This window comes from Electrophorus electricus, chromosome 19, assembly GCF_041902795.1.
Source record: "Electrophorus electricus isolate QZ-2024a chromosome 19, ASM4190279v1, whole genome shotgun sequence".
NCBI classification, from domain to species: Eukaryota; Metazoa; Chordata; class Actinopteri; order Gymnotiformes; family Gymnotidae; genus Electrophorus; species Electrophorus electricus.
In genome coordinates, this window is record NC_137515.1 from 12311016 (window position 1) to 12328473 (window position 17458).

General features: G+C 37.7%; 2 protein-coding genes across 3 annotated transcripts; both read right to left on the reverse strand.

The window, feature by feature from the left end:
• Nucleotides 1-9963: 9963 nt before the first annotated feature.
• On the reverse strand, nucleotides 9964-11295 carry LOC113576776 (lysozyme C-2). The gene is made up of 4 exons (XM_027009069.3): nucleotides 11094-11295; nucleotides 10643-10801; nucleotides 10191-10266; nucleotides 9964-10093 (listed from the first exon to the last, which is right to left on the reverse strand). Exons 1-4 carry the CDS (start codon nucleotides 11218-11220, stop codon nucleotides 10027-10029), a joined length of 429 nt encoding a protein of 142 aa, XP_026864870.2. The 5' UTR covers nucleotides 11221-11295; the 3' UTR covers nucleotides 9964-10026.
• Nucleotides 11296-11943: 648 nt separating this feature from the next.
• On the reverse strand, nucleotides 11944-17311 carry macir (macrophage immunometabolism regulator). Of its 2 annotated transcripts, XR_014118652.1 has the most exons (3): nucleotides 17180-17311; nucleotides 13038-15405; nucleotides 11944-12931 (listed from the first exon to the last, which is right to left on the reverse strand). XR_014118652.1 is itself a non-coding variant. In XM_027009059.3 (2 exons), the coding sequence occupies exon 2, from the start codon at nucleotides 15396-15398 to the stop codon at nucleotides 14766-14768; it is 633 nt and encodes a 210-aa protein (XP_026864860.1). In that variant the 5' UTR covers nucleotides 15399-15405; nucleotides 17180-17311; the 3' UTR covers nucleotides 11944-14765. The 2 variants fall into 2 exon arrangements, 1 of the variants encoding a protein (XP_026864860.1); XM_027009059.3 differs by having other exon boundaries at nucleotides 11944-15405.
• Nucleotides 17312-17458: the final 147 nt, after the last annotated feature.

Below are 17458 nucleotides of genomic sequence, written 5' to 3' on the forward strand. Positions count from 1 at the left end.
AACAGGAGAAAACAAACTGTAACATTCCCAATAGCTCCAACAGTGATGCATGCTACAATAAGCAACACCTAATAATTGTTAGGTATCCCTAATAACAGGATGGAAATATGAAATTCACAGTGATTATATTAAATAATTTCCATGTTAATGATGGTCAAAAGTTGACTGAACATTAATGAATATATTGGAAGTGAATGTGTATTAACAGTCCACAAGTACACTAGACATATCCCATGTTGTCAGAATCTAACCAAGACTAGGGAAAGCCTGGGCAAATTACATTTTTCCTCTTTCTCAATTCAAAAAACAAATGATCTCTGAAAAATGTTGTAGTGATTTAAGGTTGAATAAAGATAAATGATTAACAAGGCCATCAACTATTCATTTGCTGTAGTAATAACGGGAGGCTGCTGTGCATGGCACAATGAGTAAAAAGTGGAGGAGGAACAGCCGCAGGAGGAAGAGCACCTGTAGCAGTAAATGTGAGTGATGTTCTATATCTGGCTCCTGGGCTGGACATGGATGGTCATCTCATAAAGGCTGGCTGAGTCATGCTTGGCCCATGCCTTCACCTGCAGGCCAAAAGCATGGACACAGATAGGTGGAGAATGAGCAGGGTTATTTTTTAGAGCATCTTGAATCAATACACTAACTTAGGTTAAAGGATGTGGGACGTCAACATATAGGCCTACGTGAGGTTATCCAAATATCCACAACAAACAGAGCAAATGTCATAAAACAGAAAGTAATTTTTCAGCAACAATTTTTACACTTGGTGGGTACAACATAAAGAAAGAGACCTGTATAACTGTATTTAATATTACATGGTGAATACTCTTTACTCTTATCTTTACAATAAACCAGTCACTCTTCTGTCTAAACTTAGTGCCCATTTAACTTTTCATGTTTACAGAGATTATCTCCATACAGATTCCATGTCAAGAGTCCATTGATCAGTATGGCTCAGGACGAATGATAGTGCTGAAAAGGGGGAGCTAGATTCCTTCTGTAGAGAAAGCACTTTTTCAGATGAAGAGGAAAAAGAGACCGAAATTCCTTGCAAACAGAGTTCGTCCAGATGAAGGTATTAATGTCATTCTTATGGAGACAAAAGTAAGAAAACTAGCTTTACAGAGCAAGTGGATAGGGACATGGGACTGAAGAGCACACATTCACTGACAGTTGATGATTTTAGACAGTTCAGCCATCCCAAAAGACTTCAGTTAGAGAAAAGTCAGCACTGTAATTGCAGTCATAACATCCAAAATTAAAAGCATGAAGTCTGACATGACACTTGATATCAGTGAGGTCATAGATTCAGATGATTCAGATATCAAGACCTTTCTACTTCAACGGAGGCAAAGGGGAAAGAAGACAGTGACTGGTTTTAAGAGTTAAGAAACTAAATGATCAAATAAGGAAAGCTCTGTCCATCCTTACTCACAGAGACAGCAAGACAGCAAACATCAAATGTGGAAATGTGAGCTATAAAGTCAGAATTGCAGAACTGAAGAAGGATGTTAAAGACTTAGCAAGCAGTCCAAGCTCAAAAAGCAGCTAAGTAGACATAGACATGGAGCAGGTGGCTTCTCATCATTGCCCAAAAGCAGCAAATAATACCTCATGGTACAAAAAGTGGCATTTCTCTATAGATGAGGGAAAATCTCTAAGGGAAGATAATGAAGCATAACAACGGCACTGACATCACAGACATCAATGTTAAAGAAACCAGTTTCATAGTTAGGCCTAGAAAAACGCACAGGTGTGATATATCGGTCTGGTAATGGCCAAGAAAGCATACCTTCATTTTCCTCTGGATCGCTTTCCTCATTTTTCATGCAGTCACTGCCTTCTCAGGCAAAGAGAGCAGTCAAACCTACCTGACGTAATTGAACCTTTACTAAATTTGAAATCCTCCTTGAACACTGGCTATGTACCTAAATTATTCAAATTAGCAGTAATCAGACAACATGTCAAAAAATCTAACATTGACCCATGTCAGCTGTCAAACTACAGGCCAATCTCAATCTTCCATTTATTTCCAAGGTCCTATAAAAAGCTGTAGCTCAGCAGCTAAGATCATAACTGAATCAGAACCAGATACATGAAGTCTTTCAGTCAGGGCTTAGGCATCATCATTGTACAGAGACAGCACTGAGTAATTAATGACTTGTTGTTGGCTTCTGACCAGGGTTATGTCTCTTTGCTTATATTGCTTAATCTGAGTGTAGAATTTGACACTTTTAGAATTTGACATTTTGCTAGACTCAAAAATGTTGTTGGGTTTATGGGAATATCCCTTTCCTGGTTTAAATCTTATCTAGCCGGTCACTACCAGTTTGTTAACATAAATGGAGATTTCTCAGGGTTACAACAAGGTTAGCTATGGTGTCCCACAAGAATCTGTACTAGGGTCTCTGTTCTTTTCTTTATATATGCTCCGTCTAGGTGACATTATACATAATCACTGAGCTAGATTCCACTGCTATGCTGATGATACTCAGCCAAACCAGAGAACATAAGTCATCTTAGTATTACTGAGGAATGCATAAAGGATGTCAGACACTGGATGTTGAGAAAGTTTCTCTCACTCAATCTTGACAAAATAGAAGTGCTTCTATTAGGCCCACAGACAGCTAGGTCCTCGCTCTCTAATTACCAAATGAACCTCAATGGTCTCCCAATCACATCTTCTCTAACAGTTAAAGATTTTGTAATAATGGATTCCAGTTTCTCGTTAAATTAGCATCAGGTACAGAGACCTGCAGTTGAATGTGTCACCAATGGTGTCTGAGTTGCCAACAGTGCAGCTGGAGGTCCAAAAGAAAGATTTATATACAAAAGAATGCCACCAGCTCTCTCATACAACATTAATACCACCCTCCACAAGTGCTTCCTCAGTCAAAAGCACAGAGACTACAGCGAGAACAGCCAATAAGGGCATTTTCTCTGAGCATGCTGGTGATGCTTCTACAAAAGATATAAGCAATGATCAAAAAGCGAGCCAGAAAGAAATTCTGGCATCAAAAGTGTTTTACAAAAGTGGTCAACGGAAGACTGGGAAGAGTCATGCATACCTAGCGCCAGGTGCATTACATTTTGTTAATATATATGCCCAGGTAGACCCAACTGAACCATGAACAACCAAATGGCAAACAATATCATAAACATTAGGACACTGTAATTCACAAAAATGGCTGAAAAAAACTATTGTGCTACACTCAGAGGAAGCTAACCTTGCAGCTGAGCATAGAGGGATTATCGGCATGTTGACAAAAAAGACACAGAAGAGCAATTCAGGTCAAAAACACCGTTTCACTTCTAGGATAAACAGTCTGTTGTATCTAATATGCAGAACCCTTTAGAGCTAAACTGATTTTCTGATATAACCTAACACGCAATAATAATTCCTGTACATAGAACTACTAACAGTACTGCTCAATTATGAGAGTATTTAGGGCTTGAGATGCAATTAAGTAGGAAAGTTCTATTTTCTTGTATATAATTTTACATTACTGACATCTCAACAAGATCCTGATGTGTTGACTCTGACTATTAACTACAACATTGTATCCCTCACATCCTGTCGAGACCTGCCTGTCGAGGCTACCTGCACAAACATACACAGTCCAGCCTGCTCAAAGGAGGAAGAGGTGGTCTGTACTTGAGTATGACTGCTGCCTTTAGTACTACAGAAACAAAAGAGTGAGCTCAGCTTTCGTTTTCACAGTTATAAGGTGCTATGACCTGGTCTATATCAGGCCGTAAACGGTATCTGCTGTGAAACGTGTGTGTGTGTGTGTGTGTGTGTGTGTGTGTGTGTGTGTGTGTGTGTGTGTGTGTGTGTGTGTGTGTGTGTGTGTGTGTGTAAATGTGAGTGAAAAATAAATGACAGAGTAAGCAAAAATATAAGGTGACTTTGTTTGAACCTGTGCAACATACCAGTTTAGATGTGACTCAGGGCAAAACAACAACACTGGAACAGCTTTATATAGACAGAATGCAGATAACAGATGCCTATACAGTCTGGAACATAATAAGATCCAAACCAGTGCTCCGGAATTATTTTAACAATAACCGCAATATCTGCACATTAGAACCCATCATCTTAAATAGGAGTAATATTAAAGTTCAAAAACATCACTTGCAGAGGGGACCGGTAGGATAGGTGGGTCAGGATATTTTCCACTGACGTCTAATGGATTCGTTACAGGATGAAGGAATAAGCCATGTGCTCTCAGCCTTGAAGCTGGAGGGGGCAGTAGTGGAAGCTAATGTGAGTCTGGGGAAGCCATTTATGTTCAAATACTGCCCCATGTCCAGAAACCCAGTTTACTATTTTGGTACAACAAGCCAGAAAATGAGAAGGTGACTTAGTTTATGTCATCATACAATTTTCTTGCTGGACTAACCCCCCTCTTCAAGAGCATTTAAGATTTGTAAGTGCTATTCAAAGATGAGGGTTTTTTTCATTTTCTTTCTTTATTTAAAGTTGCATTTTCCATGGCCTCCAGCCCGGAGCAGTACACCCCTTTACTCAGGTAACTGTGACTCTTTGAACAATTTATTAGTTGTTCATTATGCTTTCTTAAGTCACAGAACCAGCTGGTAGGAGGTAAAAATTGTAGGCTACCAAACATAATGAAAGCATATGCATAATGACAGTGTATGCCACACATGCAAACATAACCCCAGGAGTTTACTGATGAATATAAAAGAGCATTTATTCAGAGTAGCTATTCAGAACTACATAACAGCTTCAGAATTCCTCATAAATCTGTTTACATGTAGTGCTACAGTCCCATCTAAAACCTTCACAAATCCTGATATTATGGTATCGGTTCACTGCTTGGAATGGTACAATGGGATTAAAACTAGTAGTATACTACCCTATTGAGTTATCTTTTAGTCTTGTTGCTACAACTGAAGAGAAAAAAAAAGAGAATCTTTCAATGCACATTGTACATTCCTCACTGTTGTAGTGGCAGATCTAGGTTTTTTTAAAGAATGATAATGGCCTGTCATCTGTTCAAAAGCTCAGTATTAGGTAATCTAATCATATAATGTTTGAGGTTTCAGTAGCATGCATCTCAACATATGTGCCAAAAAAAAAAAACAGCACAGAACAAAGCATAATGACTGTTTTTACAGTAAGAGGAAGGCTAGAGGGAAGTTGTCATGGTAACAGTCAATAGCGTAACCTTGGTGAATCACATTGCAGACTCATATGTGGGTGGATGTGACTCACCACAACTCCAACCTGCCTCAACTGGTTGTGAAAACCCAGAATATCTGCAGGACAGAAACAAGGACTAATGCATGTTAAAAGATGGCTGCCTCTTTTTCTATGCTGGGATTCAACTGACTCATTTACCGTTTGATTATAATGTATATTTATAAGTGTCCATGATAAATAATTGTCAAGAAGCAGAGGAGATGTATTGAACATTTAGAAGTAATTTATGATCTCTGATCATGTGTAAATGCAGTCATTGGATTCCGTTACAGCATATGTTGAACATATCAAGCAAAATTATTTGCTAAAGTTTCAAACACTAAACAAAAATCTAAGTATATATATAGTATAAATATCATGGCAGACTGTGCATCATGTGAAATTTGCTTCAGTAGCCAAGAAGTAAGCAATATGTTCCTAGTCAGGATATGGAATAGATTGTGTGGTTTGACTTGCACTGTGTTTTGTTTGGTGGCCGGGGAATTTATCTACATAGTTATACAGCGAAGGAGCAGACCCTAGGATTCAAGAAGTTCACCATCAAGCTGAAACCCCTATCAGAGGAGTTCAAAGTGTTCAACCTCTGTGCTGAAAATCTCAGCAAAAACAAACAGTACCTAAACAGACTCCTTCCTTGTGATTATTAATGTAACCTAATATTACATAATCAACAGTAATTATGTAAAGTGTAATAACTCTTTTTCATTAGAGAATGTGAAAATAAAAAGTATTGTGTAGTATGAGCATACATTATCATTTTTATGTCATTATCCTTTTCCATGTTTGCAGGTGGATTGCAGCAATAAGGACATCAGTAGGAAAATGGTTGCTATCAGGCAATTTAAGATTACATGAGTTGCCCACCAGAGGGAGCCAGAATCTGAGCAGCCTATTCCATTCCAGTGGTTCCTAGTCCTCAAAACCGCCTCTCAGCACACCTGGTCAGCTTATTTGTTTTCTACTGATCAAGCCCTTTATGACATGAATCAGATTTGTTAGAGGACCGAGGCAATGAAACTGCAGAAAGTCATTGCTTTTCTGTGGAAAGTGGAAACCACGCTTATCTGAACCACCTGCATATACGTACAGATAAAACTGATGATCATTGTGAATGGACATTTGTATTGCATCCTTGCGACAGGACAGAAACTGATTAATCATTCACTGTTTTAATGAAAGGTGCCTGGTGACACTAAACACAATTAGATGACACAATTAGAAGTAAAAAGTAGCCTACTACCTTCTGCATACTGCACTCAGTATATAATGCATACTGGTCCCTGAAGTAGTGTGTAGTCTGTGACAAACGCAAAGCATACTGAGGTCACGTGAACGTAAGGTTCCGCCCACTTGTGAAAGATTTTCTGCCACCGCTGCATGATGCGAGGCACCGTTGTCTGCTCCTTTCATTTCCAAACTACTGAATTACTGACAAGATACTGACATTTTGGCATTTCAAAAGAAAAAAAAAACTGGTTGCGGAAAATCTTTCAAAAGCGGGCATAACTTTAATACGTGTGACCCCCATAGTATGGTTTGACTTTTTCAAAACTATACTGACATATTCAAAACTATACTGCATACTACTGCGGGGACCAGTATAAAGTATACAGTATATACCGAGTACAGTATGCAGTAGGTTATTTCATGCATTCCATCTCCCTCATGACTTATTCGCGAAGTATTGCCAGCGTTTCTGTTTTCCTGAGCTTACTGTGTGGGTTTTTCCTGATCCCGTTTTATATGTATTTCTGTCTTTTCTGTGTTTTTTATTTATTTGTTGTGGTTATTATTATTATTATTATTATTATTATTATTATTATTATTATTATTATTATTATTATTATTATTATTGACCTTTTGCACCTCAGCCTGTGTTCCTGGTCTTTTGGTTTTGAGCTGTTTCTGGACTCGTTGGATTTGTTAAAGTTTGATTCGATTTCATTTGCAAGCATCTGCCTGATTCTGTCGCGTTACACGTATATATTATATATATCATACATTTTTCATATCCTAAATTTTTCTTTTGTATTTTCCTTGATGTCCACCTACAACATTTGCGTGACTTTATGTTTCAAAAAGCAAAGTTCATTTTTACAAATTTTCCAATCTCTCTTTATCCCTTAGAATTTCTGTTACTATGCCTTTAAGGATATAAGACAAATGAGTACTAAACTGACTGCATTGTGCCACATTAAAAAGCTCTCTGAGGAACTGTTCTCATGACGGTAGAGAAACTGATTCATAACAGACTGCTTTTGCAACTTAGATTCCATAATATGGCCTGTATGGACTGGGGGAGTGAACAGTGTCTTTTGAAACTTTAAAAATATTTACTTATTATTTTTACTATATGTTACTACATATTACTTTAACACATCTATTATAATCCTTATTTTCACACAATTTGAAACATAATTCTAAACATAATTATAGAAATTCCACATATTCACACAGATTCCACAGATGTTATGGCTGCAGAACTTGCCATCAGAACACCAGTAACGATTGTTGATCTGGAAAATCCCATAGTCCGTTGAATTATCATGGTTGTGGTTGATGGCTTTCAGGGTAAAACTGCATGTCCTCGCGTGTTGCACTCACCCTTATATTGAGCATTGTTTAAGGACATTTGTGTCAGACTTGTGCTCAAGCTATGTATGTTCTGAGGTTTGACTTGCTATATGTTGCGATTTGCTTCTGACACTGACACTTATGAGAATCTGCAGGTATACGTGGCTTTAGTGGTATGTAGGTATACATAGTGAACTGAGGATCAGATCAGATCTTACAGAGCTGACTGGTTAACTTTTTTTCTTTTCTATAAAAACACTAATGAAAGATCAAAGTCTCATATAAATTGAGCCAGACACTCTTGATTTCTCATGTTATACCATCTGTAGTGTAATAATAGGTTGGCTAGCAGTGTAAGATGTTACACAATCTCACCAATTCAAAGGAATTCTGAATGGATGGAATGTTTCTGGAATGTAAAAAATGTTTATGTACCGATCAAGAGCACGCCAAGATAAAGATTAGGACTTTAGATATTCTGTGTGGTCAACAAAGGTGCTAGGGCTCTAACATAACATTATGGATGCATGTGACCCTCTCCAAATGAATTATTACATACAGCTCCAGAGCAAAATACTCCTACTCAGATGCTCTTACTGGTTTACAAAATCTTCATAAAGTAGGACAAAAAAACCCAAAATCCATTACATTTAATTTAGAATGGAAAAGAATAGATGTACTGAATCATCCAGATATCAAAGAACAGCTTTAAGCCCTTTCTCCCTAGACAAGTTCTTAAAAAACTAATCAAAGGTAATGTAGTATTCTGATCTGAACTGCCCTCTTCTGTCCAATAATCTGCAAGTAACCCACATACTCAAAACTAAGATTAAGTTGCTTTAAGACCAAAATCAAAGAACAAACCAACAAAACAAATAAATAAACCCTCCAGTGAATAACATGTATGTTATATAAATTATTCTGCATTTGTTCATCAGAATATGGCAGTACTGATTCTATTGCTATAATTATTACTACATTTCTGCATTTTATTTCAAATATACTGAAAGGCAAGACTCACAGCAGCTTCATTACACCACAGAACCACAGACAAAGTACAGTGTAATTTTTTAATAGAGTGTAACAATAAGTGTAACTGTAAGACAAATAATAGCAATGCTCAGCACATGGACACACATTAGAACAAAGAAAAAATTGAAGAGCATCTGGGTTATAGAACACAGGATTAATGAGGCTCTGTTGCCATATGTCCATGAATATCATAAAACAATCAGTGGCAAAGAGTAGAAAAGGCTGACAGGTTGTAGTATGTGTTTCAAATAAAGAGCTCCAGGCACTATGACCTATGATAGCTCCTTATGTATTTTTGTCCACTTAAGTGCACTATATATTTCAATGCTACAAATTAAAACATTTAAAATGGAAAGGCAACATTAGGCCTACAAATGAATAATACACTTTTGGATTTTGTCTTAATGTTTACATTAGTTGCACGAGTATGTGTTATCTCAAGTGATGTGAAAACTAAAGAGCCATCAAAGCCAGTAGTAAAAACCTTTTGCATGTTAGCAGAAAACTATGAGCAGGGCATTGCTTTTGCATTACCACACTGGTGAACAGGGAAATAGACTGGCTCACTCCCAATTTCACACAAAATGGATGCAGTGACTAATCAGTATGTAAGTAATGGGAAAGAATGAAAATCAGTAATATTGCAGTCAGAAATTTACAGACAGTGGTTGGTTACACAGATCCATGAGCAACACTGCCTGAAACATATATTCTGTCATATTTAGGTGCAATTGCCATTAATATTACTATCACTGTTAATTCTGAATGGTTAATAAAATTGATGGGCTCTTTATATGCAGCAGTATATTTGTATATTCAAGCAATTTATTGTTTTTTTCATTACATTAATTTATACTGATGATTGTATTTTTCATTTAATTTATTAGATACATTTTCCATCTGTGATTCAAGTTTTTTCACACTTCATAACCTTTGGTGAAGATGTAGTATAGCATTATCTTCTGCTTCACAAGGACCGTGTACTTGGTCAGTGATCTGTGTCACAAATGTTGTCTAATCCATCTAATAGTAGCAAAATATAACATGAATGTTTTATGTTTATCCCAACATGTATCGATATGTTCAACAAATATTCCTAGAACACATTTAAGAAGAGCAAATATTTCTCATGGAGTTTATTTCAGTCAGTGTGAAGTACATAATTTCAGTCCATCATTCTTCATTTAAACTCCACAGCCTTCGATGTAAATGCTTACATCATGACCCTTGCAATAATTACGCCAAGCATACCTTAAATAAATAAACAAAGAAACCAACAGATAGATATTCATATTAAAGATAAATAGTCATATTAAAGATAGATATTTATATTTATATTTAGTCTTACCATGCTTTGATGCCCTGCTGTTTTACTATGGTCTTAGCACACTGGATGGCTTTTAAAATGTTGTCAGTGAGTAATTCTGTTTGAGAAATTGAGTGTTAGGACAATGTCATGAGTCCAGCATTGTTTACTACTAAGATTTTCTTAACTGATACAAAAGAGTAATTCAGAATATGTAGCATGTTCAAGTGAATTGTAGCAAGATATGAAACTTTGAACTGTGTTTGAGGTCAAAGTGGTGATTGGCTGCCCTGTACAGTGCCACATTCAAAAAGCACTCTGAAGAACTACAGTGGAAGTGGGTGAAGTGGGTGGGGTTAACTGCTCTAGGATGAACAAGATGAGATATGTAAATGAGGTTGTTCTTGAGACAGCAGAGTGATTTCAAAACAGTGATTTCAAAACAAGCTGTTTTTGCTGCTTAGATTCCATAACTCTGGGAAATGTTTTTTTACCAGCACAGGAGACTCCACAGATGTTATGGCTGGGGAACTTGCCATCAGAACACCAGTAACGATTGTTGATCTGGAAAATCCCATAGTCCGTTGAATTATCATGGTTGTGGTTAATGGCCTGAGTGTTGTAGTTGGACTCATGTTTAGTCAAGCAAACCCCTATTGAAGGATAAAAGAATAGTTTGTTTTCTTAGACATATTTCACATCTTAATGCAAACACAACAAATCTAATACTCCACATGTGACGCAGTACACTGTTGACTGTCTATATCATGCATATTGTGGTACCTCTTGTGTAATACTTACAGTGTGCGCAGCATCATACACCTCAATTTCACTGCATTAACTACTCACTCAAATATAAAAAGAAACAGAAATTCCTCTGTCTGGACCAGATTGCTTGCACAAGGGAAAGATATGGAGAACTTCAATGCTGCTAGGACTACTCACAGTTAGCCAGACTGACACCTTCGTAGCCATCCATCTGAGCTGCTTTCAGGGTTCTGGCCAGCTCACATCTCTCAAACTGCTTGGCACCTGAGAGCACCAGAAGCAAAAGGAAAACCATCGTCTTCATTTTGTTGCAGTCTGGTAGTGGATCTCTGGGTGTGAAGCTCTGGGTTCTGCACTCTCTTATATTGTATTTCCCCTTATACAGAGCATTGTTTGAGGAAGTTCTGTATCTTCAACATTTTTGTCATGTTTGTAGGAACTTCCTCAAACAATGTATCATTTTGAAGTTTGACTTTCACTCTGCTGTGATTTGCTCTTAGCTAGCTATATAATGTTGACAAAGATCTGGTTTAATCTTACTGGTATTTATTTGCTTCACTGCTATAAAAGCAAAGCCTTTTATAGTTGAGACATTTTGATTTAAGAATATTCTTAAAACTGACCCTTATGAGAATCTGAAGGCATGTGTGGCCTTGTACATAGTGAACTGAGCATCAGATGACAGGAAGTCTCTGCTCCCTCTAGCTGGTTTCCTGTGATCCATACTCCCCATGATTGAACATAACTGAGCAAATGTATATTTTCCTCATGTACAATAATCTTCAATTAGCTCACACACTTAAAACTAAGATTAAGTATCTTTAAGCCCAAAAACAAAGAACATATATAAATAAATGAATAAACACTTGAGTGAATAAAATGTACATTAATTAAATTATTCTTCATTTGTTCATCAGAACATGCCAGTACTGATCCTATTGCTATAATTACTATATTTCTGCATTTTAATGCAAATTTCCTGAAAGACTCATAGCAGCTTCATTAAATCACAGAACCACAGACAACATAAGTGTAGTGTTTTAATAGAGTGTAATAGTAAGTGTAAGGTTAAACTTAAGACAAATAATAGCATTGCTGAGCACATGGACACACACCAGGACTATGAAAAAAATGAAGAACCACTGGGTTACAGAACACAGGATTAATGAGGAACTGTTGCCATCCGTCTGTGAACATCAATCAGTAAAACAATCAGTGGAAAAGATCAGAAAATGCTGACAGGTTGTAGTACGTGTTTTAAATAGAGCTCCAGGCATTATGACCTATAATAGCTCCTTACGTCTTTTCATCCACAAAAGTACATTATCTATATACTTCAATGCTACAACTTAAAATCTTTCCAAAATGTAAGCATTTTACTTTGTCCTTTGAAACGACATTTTCCATTTTTCCTCCCCACGTTGAAGAATTCAGCAGGTTAACTTTTTATGCCAATGCAGAAACAGTAAAAACATGTTACATCACAAACAATGATATGACAAGGTTTTCTTTTAAGCCTTTAGAGTCCAGGAGCAGAGTGAGACAATGTGAAGGCAACAGTAGGCCTGCAAACGAAGTCTTAGTGTTTACATTAGTTACGCGAGTATGTGACATTTCAAGTGATATGAAAACTACCGGTCCAGCAAAGCCAGTAGGGAAAACGTTTTCCACGTGAGCGAAAAACTATGAGCTGAGCGTTGCCTTTGCATTACCACACTGGTGAACAGGGAAATAGCCTGGCTCACTCCAGATTTCAATAAAAGTGTCCAATGCCCTAACTTTGCAACATATGGTACGTGGCAGAGCTCAGCACATCAGTTTTTTTGGGGTTTTTTTAATTACCTTAAGTGGCAAATTGTGGCATGCTCAAACCAAAAATCACTGTATTACCAAAACCAAAAATAGAAGTTATCCAGTTGAGTGTTCAGTTAGGACAGAAGGAAACCAAGAAACCAACATATCATGTTTGATATCCATGAGTCCAAGCTGCTCTTCTCAGTGTTCATAAAAGATATCTACAATAAAGGTATGAGAGCAAATATGAGATTGGGGGGGGGGACCCAAAAAAAACACAACAAGTATTAAATAACCTGTTAATTAAAGGTACAGTTAGGACATTACCTTACATTACACTCAGTCACACTCATCCCCCTGATGAAAAACTGCAAAACATGTCTGGAATAAACAAAGGCATTGTAGCTTCTAACTAAGCACTCTCAACAATGTTTATCCAATCACTAAAAAGAGCATTGCGTGTTTGATACCTTAACAGCCCAATGTACCTTTAAACTTTAAAGTCTCAAACCATATTAAGAAAAAAATAAAACAAATTAAACAGATTAGGAACCAAGTTAAAATTCCTTTACAGTGTATTAAACTCAATTTCAGTCAACTTTTGAGGATTAAAAAAGAGCTATGAAAACTGTAGACATACAGTACAAGGCATTACTTGAAATCTTAAACACCAGAAAAAGCAATGTAAGCTGGCCTTAAAACCCCACTGCATGCTTTAAACAAGTACATCAGATTCACACTATTAACTGTGGTAGTGGTAGGTTAGTAATAATAGTCAATAAATATTATGCTACTTTATAGCTTTAAATAGTAAGACACAACATGAACTTGTATCATGGCAAATATTATGCCTGATTGGCACCAAAGTATGAGCAAATAGAATTAGTTGTTTATAAGCAAGTGGCTTATTGGGTAAAAACTGTGGATATGATTGTCTGGTGTTAAACAAAAATCACATTTTTGATCAAGTTTTCCCCAGGACACCTAAGGTTCATCCTTTGGTTTGTTTTAATATAAATGCTGTGCACCAACACAAGAAATGAACAAAAATAATAAACAAAAAACATTGTGTATATGGACATACTTAATGTTCCCACTGGCCATATACACTCTTTGTTTTAGGTGCATTTTAAATGCACAAAAGAAAAAAAAAATCCAGACCATGAAGAATTACGTAAAATCTGGACTAAAATCATCTCAAATTCAGTGTCCTGCGGTGTATAAAGCACAGATTGAGAAAAGTGGAAGGGGGATTAATAGTGTGTATATGAGGTGCTAATCTTAGCTCAGGATCTCTGAAGATAAGCTTCTCCTACTTAAATCCTCTAACATCATTGCTTCAAATACCCTCCAGATTGTGTAACAGTCAGTGTATTACATACAGATTCTTGCTTGATGGAGGTAAAAAAAAAAAAAAAAAAAAAAAAGAGAAAAAGAAAAAAGAAACAGGGCAAAAAGGTGGAGGTGAGCTCACCCACTGACACATCTAAAGATGCTAAGAAGCTAATGCTAAAATGCTAATGGTAGAACGCCATGAACTATGATAAACAGGGAGAAAAAAAAAAAAGAAAAAAAAAAAATATATATATATATATATATATATATATATATAAATATAAATAAATGTCATAACAGTGAGATCCAGTGCAGAGCATACATACATTTTTGCAAAGAGGCATTTTCACACAAAGGTATGTGACCTTAGCACAGGCGTACACGCACATACAGTAGTAGCAATTGTTAAGCATATCATTTATTGCTAATCCTGAATGACCTCACCCTCATATAAACGGATCCCCTTGACACACACACTATTAAAACAACTTTTGTTCACAGATTAATGTTTAAGTTAGTCGGGCCTAGACAGTGCCTCATAGAACCTTTTGGTTAACAAACAGTTCTTAAAATAACATTAGTGGCCTATGGGCGCTTTACTACAGAGACTGCCTATGATCTGAGTGGAGAAACACGAGGCCCAAAACAGCAGCCAAATCCCTCTTGGCAAGGGGCAGGGCAGGGCCTGACGAAGGGTGTGCGTGGCCCAGGAGCAGGCGCTCATGTCTTGTTCCTGGTGAACATGCGCTCACCCCGCAGCGTGAGATGCTGGAGCTGGTACTGCAGCACCTCAGTGTCCGCTGGCTCCCTGAGACTCATCTTGTCCAGGTTGAGGTAGTCCAGGGACTTGGAGTGCGCCCGCTTACCCTTGAGCAGGCAGAGGGGTAGGGGGCCATGCAGGGCCTTGCTGGGCTCCCCCACCGCCAGGGACCTGAAGCAGGCATCGCCTGAGCTGGGCATGCGTCTCCTCCTGCGCCCGTTGATTGCGGGGATATCGTAGGGCTGGTAGTAGCGGCTTTTGGTTTTGTAAAGGCGCGAGGCGCGGTGCAAGCCCAAATCCACAGGCTTTTTCATTGGGCTGGGCAGAGCCTCAGCGCCACTCTTCTCTGGACTGGACCACTTGTGAGCCAGTTTGAGAAGCTCCTCTCCAGTGGTGAAGCCCACCAAGTAGTTGGAGTTCATGTGGAGGATCTGGTAGCCTGAGACTGTGTTTTTAATGGGTGAGCAGGGGGTACTGGAGCAGCGTGGTTTGTCTACCTCTGGCTTCAGTGTAGCTTTGACCTCAGCTGCAGGTAACACGGATATGGGTGCCCTAGACACACCACTGACATCCATCTCCATCTTTAAAGACATGACCTGGCTATAACATTGAGAGAATGAGAGAGAGAGAGAGAGAGAGAGAGAGAGAGAAAATAATAGTAAGAATGGGACTCTATGGTAGAGAGATATCTCTACCAAATCTCGTCAATGGCGACCCGGTAAATCACCCCATCCACCTATATATTCATAAAAACAATTCATATTTGATGCATTCACATCATCTGCCACCCTTGAGTCATAAAACAGAGATAAATCTCAGAAGAGTGTCCATCTGCTTGAATAACATGGACATATGGTCATGTGAGGTGCCCTGCCAAACACATGGTCTGTAACACCAATGACAAAAAATGAAAATAAAATGAAAAAAACTTTCAGCACATGATATTAAAACAAACACACAAGCAGGACTACATGTCCTATTGCACTTTCTAAAGGACACCATTTTGATATTATCCAACTCACTTTGGCTAATGATACACTTTATTCACTTTATTAATTTTATAAACAATGCATTTTATTATAACCTGACTGTAATATTCAAATAAAATGTTAATACGAAGTTACTACCTACAGCCTACTAAATATGATGTTACTACCTACTGGCCAATACAGATCAGGCAAATGGCATAAAACTGCATATATTGCCAGACTATAACTAGCCAGCTTCATTTATCATTCTTCTTAACACCGACTCTCTTACATCAACGAGGCATAATAAGGATGAGTAGTGGACCTTTTTTTCAGGACTATGCAAGACTTCTAATGGAAAATTCCCATTAACAGAATAATTAAATACCAAATGAGAGAAACATTTTATGTTTCTGTGTAGGAGAGATGCTTAAAATAAAATTAAAGGTCGGTATTGCTAACGGATCTCCAGAACACAGCACAGACGTGTTTACAGTCAAAGAGCACTGCGAAGCATGGTAAGAAAAGTAATGCTATTTAAAAATATTGTTAAAAAGCACCTTTTCTATAACACTAAAATCTGAAGTTTTATGAACTAAATATGTCTTAAATATGAAAGGCCCTCTGTCTGAGTAGCAACACAAAAGGTTGTGATATAGGCTCACCATAAACATCTCACCATAACCACGTTGCTGTGTTCACAAACTGAACCGAAACAAGACGACACAATTTAACAACGCGAATTTTAAATGATACATATGCCTAAATACATATATTAACATATAATGACATATACTGACGCTAACAAAACGTCGATTATAATCCGATTGAATGGTATTTTTGTTGCATTTCCAGATTTAACATCCTCCCAAAACACCTGTCATCACCTGCTGTAAGGAAGCGCTTTCGAAAAAGACGCCTTATGATATTCAAATAATACCAATCTCACGACTAATTCATAATATATGTAGATATACTAATAACGATTAAATGCCATTCTGTGGTTTGGGGCCCTTTCAGCCAGATCTTAATGCTAACAGTCGAACTCCATTGTGAGGAGGCCGGCTCCATCCTAATGCTCCGTTAGGGGAGCGCTGAAAAACGACAAGATAGTGAACATATTACACACGGCATTACCGGAATCTTTTTTAAAAATTAACTAAGCATTAATCAATGCATAAAAATATATCGGGCTTAGCTCGGGACTCCACCATTTTTCAACAGAGTAAATGGAGTAATGGCTGAAAAATACCACTGCCCACCATTTCACTGTATGACTATTAATAGAGGGTACAAACGCATGTCTTATTGTGGGATGCAAAGAAAATTGAAGTTAACGAGACATGGTATTTCGTGATCGTGTTTTTAACTATCTAATGGATAAACGAATAAAAGTAACAACAAACCTGTTCAGCTAAGCCAGCTCGGTACGCACACGCCTTCGCTTGTCTGAGCCAGATCCTGTCAGTGTGCTAAAGCAAAAGTGTGTACGCTTCCGACAACTGTCACGTGATTTAGTCAAGCAACGTCGTCCTGACCTCGGCTGTACACGCAGGAGGAGCACGGATGTTAGGTTATGAAAACAGGTTCCGGCCATAGGTTTAAACTAGGCTAGGGCTAAATTATCTTACTGCCTTTGCCATCTAGAAATTTATTTTACTATAGATTAGGTCTAGATTTAATCC